The 9,655-nt window shown below is 40.3% G+C and overlaps 1 protein-coding gene across 1 annotated transcript; it reads left to right on the top strand.

Moving 5' to 3' along the window:
* The first annotated feature begins 7,571 nt into the window (after positions 1 to 7,571).
* Positions 7,572 to 8,513, top strand: LOC123796696 (olfactory receptor 7A17-like). The gene has a single exon (XM_045804206.2). The coding sequence runs from the start codon at positions 7,581 to 7,583 to the stop codon at positions 8,511 to 8,513; it is 933 nt and encodes a 310-aa protein (XP_045660162.2). The 5' UTR covers positions 7,572 to 7,580.
* Positions 8,514 to 9,655: the final 1,142 nt, after the last annotated feature.

Below are 9,655 nucleotides of genomic sequence, written 5' to 3'. Positions count from 1 at the left end.
TTCAAAATCATTAGCCATCAGGGAAATTCAAATCAAAACCACACTAAGATACCACCTTACACCAGTTAGAATGGCAAAAATCAACAAGGCAGGAAACAGCAATTGCTGCAGAGGATGTGGAGAAAGGGATTCCCTCCTACATTGTTCGTGGGAATGCAAGTTGGTGCAGCCACTCTGGAAAACAGTGTGCGGGTCCCTTAAAAAGTTAAAAATTGAGCTACCCTATGACCCAGCCATTGCACTACTGGGTGTTTACCCCAAAGATACAGACATAGTGAAGAGAAGGGCCATATGCACCCCAATGTTCATAGCAGCATTGTCCACAATAGCTAAATCGTGGAAGGAACCGAGATGCCCTTCAACAGATGACTGGATTAAGAAGCTGTGGTCCATATATACAAAGGAATATTTCTCAGCTATCAGAAAGAACGAATTCTCAACATTTGCTGCAACATGGACGGCACTGGAGGAGATAATGCTAAGTGAAATAAGTTAAGCAGAGAAAGACAATTATCATATGATTTCTCTCATCTATGGAACATAGAACTAAGAAGATCGGTAGGGGAAGAAAGGGATAAAGAAAGGGGGGTAATCAGGAGGGGGAATGAAGCATGAGAGACTATGGACTCTGAGAAACAAACTGAGGGCTTCAGAGGGGAGGGCGGTGGGGGAATGGGATAGGCTGGTGATGGGTAGTAAGGAGGGCACGTATTGCATGGTGCACTGGGTGTTATACGCAAGTTATGAATCATCGAACTTTGCATCAGAAACCAGGGATGTACTGTAGGGTGACCAACATAATATAAAAAAAAAATTAAAAAATTTAATGCCCCTGAGCCTTGGTTTTCTAATTTCTGAAGATAACATGGGATAATAAGACTAATTTCAAAGAGATTGTGGCTAATAAACAAAGGTGTGGTCATGTTTTGTAGATCCCCACAAAAATATTCAAAGTGAGGGGTGTGATGTGTGTTTGTGTGTGTGTGTGTGTGTGTGTGTGTGTGTGTGTTTATACACATTTTTCTTTGAAGTAAACTTAGGCTCTCATATGCACAAGTGTGGACTCATTATTAGGCCATCTTTCAATTCAAAAGGAAACTTGAGAGAAAGTGGGAGAGGATAACAATGAAAAGAATGCAATACGTGCCCTCCTTATATTGCATGGGGCACTGGGTGTTATACGCAAGTAATAAATCATGGAACTTTAAAAAATAAATAAATAAATAAATAAATAAATAAATTTTTAAAAAGAATGAAAACAATGAATATTTAGATTAGCAACACGGTAAAAGGATGTAAAAATGTGGACACCAAGATTTAAGATAGAACAAACTGCCTTAAGGATTCAGTTTTTCTACCTTAGTGTCTGTATGTCAGCTCGGCTCATGGCACGGGAGAGTTTCTGTACCAGCTATTGGAGCTGAGCAGCTCCAAAGTGACTTCAGATTTGTCTACTTGAAGTAGGATTTCGATACTGAATATCCTAATCCAAGAGAATAAAAATGAACAAGGTCCAAGGGTGAATTCATTTCCCTTCAACAAAGTGTATTGGATTAATGTCTGGATTAGATTTCTACTGTGGTTGCAACAAATGGCCATGCTGTTCCTTAAAACAAATCATTTATTTTCTGATAGTTCTGGAAGCCAGAAGACTGAAATAAGTCCCCCTGGGCTAAAATCACTGTCCCTGCAGAAAGAGTTCATTCTGAAGGTCTGGGGAGAACAGGTTTTCTTGCCTATTCCAGCTTTAGAGCCACCTGTACTCCCTGACCCATGTGCCCTCCCTTTATCATCAAGGCCAGCAACATAGCACCTCGAAATCTCTCTGTGACTCCAAGTCTTCTGCCTCCCCCTTCCACAGGTGGAGGACCCCTGTGACCTATTGAGCCCACCTGGATAATCAGAATAACATTACCCGAGTGTCAGCTGACTGGCAATGTTGATACCATTGGCAACCTTACTTCTCCCTTGTCATGACACAAGACATATGCACAGATTCTGTAGGTTAAGATGCGGAAAAATTCTGGGGACATTACTGTGCCTATTAAGATGTATTCACGGATATATTTGGTGTCAACTCACGAGACCTCACTTTGAAGGATCACACAAATTTATTTCGGACTCTAGCCTGAGTACTAAGACTTTTCTCCCCAAATCACACATGAAGAGGAACACATGGCTTGTTTATTAACATCACCCCAAAGGTATAAATGATAAAGTAAACAATCAACAAAATAAATTCAATATCAACTCAAGGTTAAGGGGATGTGCTAGGTTAGACCTCTGGAAGGCAGGCAAGTTCATGAGAATGAGGAATACAAAACTGGATTTACCTGACTTCTACTCTAGTCTCCCAGGAACAGAGTATCCGTAAGAATATTTTCCTTTCTGTCCAGACCAGTGGCCCGCAGGGAATGAGTACTCTGAGGTGGGAGTAACAATGGAAACAGCGCCTAGTGAGCAGACACAGGGAGCTGTAAATATCTCCTCTGCTTTAGAACGTCAGCATGTGAATCCTTGGACTGGCCGGGACATCGTTGTTATTTTGTGTTCCTAAGTCTGGCTGGGTGACCCAAGCTTCACTGCTTCCTGCTGTCCTGTCTGGAAACAGAGCTCTGTCTCCATCATCAACCATCTAGAGATGAATTCAGACCTGCACACAGAGGCTTTCATCTTATAGACCCCACCCAGGTGAGTCTGAGAGCTCAGCAGGTATTTCAGGAAAGGATCAGAGAGAATGGAACCTGAGAACTTTTACCTGAGGTCACCTGAGACGAGATAGACTCATTTATAATTAATTTATGTAATGTGTTCTAAAGAGAAGTGCCCTTTGGACTCAGCAACACAGGCATCATTGTTGACAGTATGTGGTGGGAATGGAAGGGCAGTTGGATGCGACAGAGGAAGGGAATGGGAGACATAAACTGGTTCCAGTGACATTAGAACATATTCAAGGAGTCTGCAGCTGAGGGGAGCAGGAAAATGGAGTAGTTGGCTTGCAGATCTGTGAAGTGACCTTTTTAGGATGTGCTGTTTTTGAGTATGTTCTGTATTTAGAGAAAGTTCCAGACCCATGCAGGTAGCTGTTCCCTTGCAACAGCAGTTCCTGAGACATACAGTTCTCAGCATCTTCTCTCGCAGTGAGTATTCACATGAGAAATTGTGTTTTGTATGCAAAATGGGGTATGCTAACTAGCTTTACTTTGTAATACTTCATTACCGAGGGTGTGTATACAATGGAGACATTTGTGAAAAGAGGAGAAAACTCAGCCAAATCTGTTCACTAGTGAAAAGAACTCAATTACTCACAGGCAGGAACTGTGTTGTAAGCTTCTTACATGTAGTGATGACCGCTGTCTGCCACCCCAGGAGGATGGGTGCTGCTATCCCCACTATCTGCCTGAGGATAGTCACATTTGGAATGGATTGCTCGTCTCTTCAAAGATCAAACATCTTATATGTTGCAGATCTGATGTTCAAAACCTAGTTTTCTGACTCCAAACGTTTTGCCCTCATAATCATTCAGAAAAATCTTTTATTATTTCATCTTTAAAAATCCCCTCCTATTGTCCTACATTGGGTAGTACATCCTGTATTTTCTCCTGTAAATTGCAGCTTTATTCCCTCTACACATTTTCCTAGAGGGATATTCAATCAGGAAAACATCCTCACAGCATAAAACCAGCTCTCCATTCTTGTTTGTTTTCTGCTTTCTTAGTTATTCTGGGCATCAGGGCAGTGGACTGGGGCTGGAATGCTGCCAGAACCAGGGAAGCTTTCTGCTCATCACAATCTCTCAGGAACCCCCTGAGCTTATTAGATCTCCTTGACCCCTCATGTCCATTTCTTTCTATGTTTTATGAAGCTTCTTTTGTGTTTATTTTAAAATGGGCCACAATGTGATCATATCAAAATGGAGCCCATGTTTCCACATCAACTAACTAGAATTTAAGTACCATTTACACACTCTTCAGGGTAAGGGTAATTTGATGTTGACAGTTTGCCTTTTACCATTTCTTTCAACATTATTGTGGCTGGGGGTGAGAAAAGCATGATAGTAACAGTGTTAGGAGGTCAGAGTGCACAGTGTGTGTGTGTGTGTGTGTGTGTGTGTGTGTGTGTGTGTGTGTGTACTGTGTGTGAGTGTGTGTGTGTGTGTGTGTGTGTGTGTGTGTGTGTGTACCTGTGTGTTGTGGGGCATAAGCAGTCCACAGGGCAATGGTACCCGAGTTCATATACTCCAATTAGTGACCCTTAAATGCCAGAATATTAATCAACAGATGGAAATAAGGAAGGGATCTATCTCTATTCACAGAACACCTTGGAACACAATTAATAAGATGCAAAGAACACCATGTGAAGGAAGGACTCCTGTGTCCTGAAGTCCCGTCAGTGGCAGGAGGGCCACCTCGGTCCTCAACATTCTCTGCCACCACCTCTATTCTCTCTCCCTCTTGCTCATTCCCTCACCACACTGACTGCATGTTGAGATCTGCAGATCTGCAGTAAGTGCCTTCTGCATGTCCTTTGCTCTGCTTTCCCTGCAGGGCAACCACCTCCCCCAGATATCCTCCTGCTTCCTGCTCAGTCTTTCTGGAACCTCTGTTAAAATGTCACCTTCTTGGCAGGACTTCCTGAAATCCTATTAAACATAGCACCCTCCCCATCTACTCTGTTTATACCTACCTTTTCTTCCCTTCATAGCACCTGTCACTGTCTGATATTTTATATTATTTTTTAATTCATTATATATATTCTTTCTCCATCGTTGAATTGTATGGACTTTTATCCCCTCCATGTTTTTATTTCAATTCCAGGTAGTTAACACACAGAGCAATACTACTTTCAGGTGTAGAATTCAGTATTTCATCGCCTCCATAAACCCTGGGTGCTCATCACCGCAAGTGCCCTTCTTCATCCCCATCATCTATTTCACCCATCCCCCATCTACCTCCCTCCAGCAACTCTCAGTTTGTTCTCTATAGATAAGAATTTGTATCCTAGTTTACCTCAGTTTTTATCTCCCACTCTGATTATTTGTTTAGTTTCTTAAAATCCATACATGAGTGAAATCATATGGAAATTGTCTTTCTCTGACTGACTTATTTCACTTAGCATGATACACTCTACCTCCATGCAAGTCATTGCAAATGACAAAATTCCTTTCCTCTTGATGGCTAAGTAATATTCCATTATATATATATACATTTATATGTATGTATATGCATATATATATATATATATATATATATATATATATATATATGCGCCGACTCTTCTTTGTCCATTCATCAGTCGGTGGATTTTTGGGCTCTCTCCATAGTTTGGCTATTGTTGATAATGCCACTATAAACATTGGGGTACATGTATCCCTTCAAATTATTATTTTTCTATCTTTTGGGTAGATACCTAGTAGTGCAACCTACAGCATGGGAGAAGACATTTGCAAATGACATATCTCATCAAGAATTAGAATATGAAATCTACAAAGAACTTACCAAACTCAACACCCCCCCAAAATAAACCAGTTAAGAAATGGGCAGAAGGTATGCATAGACATTTTCCCAAAGAAAACATCCAGATGGCCAACAGACACATGAAAAGATGCTCAACATCACTCAACATCAGGGAAATACACATCAAAACTACATCGAGATATCAACTCATACCAGTCAGAATAGCTAAAATTAAAACACAGGAAAAAACAGGTATTTTCGAGGATGTGGAGAAAGGGGATCCTCTTGCATTGCTGCTAGGAGTGTAAACTAGTACAACCACTCTGGAAAATAGTATGCACTTGCACAAAACATTGAAAACAGAGCTACCCTACAACCCAGCAAATGCACTACTAAGGATTTCCCCAAACGACGTATGGACTTTTGTATCTCAGAACCCTATGGTCTTTGTCTAGAAGATGTCACTACTCAACATATATTCCTCAAATACAGGAAAGCATTTCTCTTTCAAACTGTAATACCTTCCCTCTTAGGGAAAGGGCTGAAGGGACAGGAATTCCTAATCAGAGATGTCAGGTCACTTCCCTTAAATGGGATCAGATCTACACAAATATATATATATAATTTGATAGGAAATATTATATATATATATATATATATATAAAATAAATAATATTATATATAATTTGATAGGAAAATATAAATTATAATATAAAATATAAATTTGATAGGAAATATTATATATATTTTATATATTATAATATGTAATAAATAATATTATATATATATATAATTTGATAGGAAAATATAAATTAGAGCATGCCACTCTGTTAATAATGCCCATTTGCCCTTAATCAAAACTATATGCAGTATCACCTCACACCTGTCAGAATGGCTAAAATCAACAACACAGGAAACAACAGTTGTTGGTGAGGATGTGGAATTCCTATTCAGAGATGTCAGGTCACTTCCCTTAAATGGGATCAGATCTACACAAATATATATATATATGTTTATATATATATATATAATTTGATAGGAAATATTATATTATATATATAATAAATATAATAAATAATATTATATATATAATTTGATAGGAAAATATAAATTATAATATAAAATATAAATTTGATAGGAAATATATATATTTTATATATTATAATTTATATAATAAATAATATTATATATATATTTTGATAGGAAAATATAAATTAGAGCATGCCATTCTGTTAATAATGCCCATTTGCCCTTAATCAAAACTATATGCAGTATCACCTCACACCTGTCAGAATGGCTAAAATCAACAACACAGGAAACAACAGTTGTTGGTGAGGATGTGGAGAAAGGGAAACACTCTTGCCCTGTTGCTGGGAAAGCAAACTGGTGCAGCCATCTGGAAAACGGTATGTAGTTTCTTCAAAAAGTGAAAAACTAGGACTACCTTATGATCCAGCAATCACACCACTGGGTATTTACCCAAAGAATACAAAATATGAATTCAAAGGGATACACACATTGGGATGATTTTAGCATTATCTACAATAGCCAAACTATGGAAACAGCCCAGGTGTTAGTCAATAGATGAATGGATAAAGAAGATGTGGTGTGTGTGTATATATATAATGTGTGTGTGTGTGGACACATACACACAAATCTTACTCATTCATAAAACAAAATGAAATCTTGCCATTTGCAATGACATGGATGGAGCTAGAGAGTATTATGCTAAGCAAAATAAGTCAGTCAGAGATTTCAGACATGTGGAATTGAAGAAACAAAACAAATAAACCCAGGAGAAAAGAGAGAAAAAGAGACAAACCAAGAAACAGCCTACAGAGAATACCCTCTTGGTTACCAGAGGGGACATGGAGGGGGATGGATGAAATGGGGGATGGGGATTAAGGAGGGGACCTGTGATGAGCACCAGGTGTTGTATGAAAGTGTTGAATCACTCACTGTACTGTTCACTTGAAGCAAAATTGACACTTTAGGTTAACTAATGACATTTAAAGTAAAAGTTTAAAAAATGAAAAAAAAACATACTAAATAAATAAATGAAGCCCAATTACTTGAATATTTTTATGCTATTTTCTTTTCTTTCTTTGTAGCCATGTCCACCACATGGAACCAAACAATGATACAGGAATTTCAGAGTTTCTTATTCTGGGATTTTCAGAGAAACCAGAACTTCAGCCCCTAATATTTGGGCTTTTCCTCTCCATGTACCTGATCACTGTGTGTGGAAACCTGCTCCTCATCCTGGCTGTCAGCTCTGACTCCCACCTCCACACCCCCATGTACTTCTTCCTGGCCAACCTGTCCTTTGCAGACATCTGTTTCACCTCCTCCACCGTCCCCAAGATGCTGTGGAACATCCAGACTCAGAGCAAAGTCATAACCTTTGCAGGATGCATCACGCAGATGTACTTTTTCCTACTCTTTGCAGGCTGGGATGATTTTCTCCTGACTGTGATGGCCTATGACCGCTTTGTGGCCATCTGTCAGCCCCTGCACTACACGGTCATCATGAACCCCCAGCTCTGTGGACTGCTGGTTCTGGTGTCCTGGATTATCAGTGTTCTTAATTCCTCGTTACAGAGCTTAATGTTGTTACGGCTGACCTTCTGTACAGGCATGGAAATCCCCCACTTCTTCTGTGAACTCAATCAGGTCATTGGGCACACCTGTTCGGACACCTTTGTTAATGACATGGTGATGAATTTTGCAACTGTCCTGCTGGCTGGTCCTCCCCTGGCTGGAATCCTTTACTCTTACTGTAAGATAGGTTCCTCCATACATAGGATCTCATCAGCTCAGGGCAAGTATAAAGCATTTTCCACCTGTGCATCTCACCTCTCAGTTGTCTCCTTATTTTATTGTACGAGCCTAGGAGTGTACCTTAGCTCTTCTGCTACCCAGAGCTCGCACGCAAGTGCAGTGGCCTCGGTGATGTACACGGTGGTCACGCCCATGCTGAACCCCTTCATCTACAGCCTGAAGAACAGAGACATAAAGAGGGCTCTGAAAAGAATCATTGGGGTTCCAGTGATGTAAGGGCCAATGGTCCTGTGGCTGGAGGAGTGCCCATGATTGCAGGGTCACAGCCTCAGAACCATGAATTGCCATTCTTCAATCAGGTTGTGTAAGTAGAATCTGCTTCTCCTACTTAATTCTTGGAATTTCCTTTTTTTTTTAATAATTCAACTTCTCCATACATTTCAATAACTCACTTTATTAAGCTTCTGCTCTGATACACAGACAGTTTTCTCCTTTGTCCATTTTCATACATTCCTTACTTTTTCCCCAAACGTGGATCTCAAATGCCTGGAAATTTCTGTATCTTACATGGGACATGTTGGATTTCTTAAAATTAATTTTATTTCAAATGACTTATACCATGTCAAGTAAATTTTCCCTAGATTTACCAAAAGAATAATCATGACTTTTATTTCTCTTATGGAAGAAACTACACTTGGCCACTAAGCCCTACACATAACTTTATTGTTATTGTAGAGGAGAATTCAAAACCAGTTTTCACTTTGAGTCTGTCAATCTTGTTTCACCACTTCTTTCACCTCTGTTCCTGATAATGTGGACTCTAACACTGTTCCCTTTAAGTCTCAGGCTACTGACAGGGATGCTCATGCTAGGAAAGCCCGGGGACCCCCCTGCGCCCTGTGCTTGTGGACATTCCCACTGATGCTTCCCTGACCAGAGCCTCTGCTGTGGCTGCACCAGTCCTTGGGTTCTTACTGTGATTGCAAGACAGGCCTCAGCAGCACCCATCAGAGAACTCTAACAAAACCAGGTCTATTCCTCACAGGTCCTGGAGGGCACATGGGATCCCTAAAGCCATTTGGAGATGTCTCAAAGGGGGAGAGAGGCATTGAGAAGGAAAGACAGAGCACTGCTGAGGGATCCCCCTTTATTAGGGTCCATGGCCAGAGTGTTAGGGGTTTGTGGGTTCACAATTTATGGGAGATTTTTATATGATTAGAATTTGGGTGCTGAATGGGAAAAGCAGGGCCAGTCTTGTCTCCCTATGGAGGTTTACCAAGGGCTTTTTTGAAGAGGTACTTCATGGGGGGGGGGCAGCCTGAGCGCTTCTCTGGTCATTGTTACCCACACCTCACAGTGTGTTTATTCAACCTGACTGCCTTTGAGATGCATGCTTCAGAAATCAAAAGCTGAATGTC

This window comes from Ursus americanus, chromosome 14 (genome assembly GCF_024610735.1).
Source record: "Ursus americanus isolate L20-20 chromosome 14, mUrsAme1.1.p, whole genome shotgun sequence".
Lineage (NCBI taxonomy): Eukaryota > Metazoa > Chordata > Mammalia > Carnivora > Ursidae > Ursus > Ursus americanus.
The sequence above is the reverse complement of the archived record's forward strand: the minus strand, read 5'-3'. Positions and strand labels throughout refer to the sequence as shown.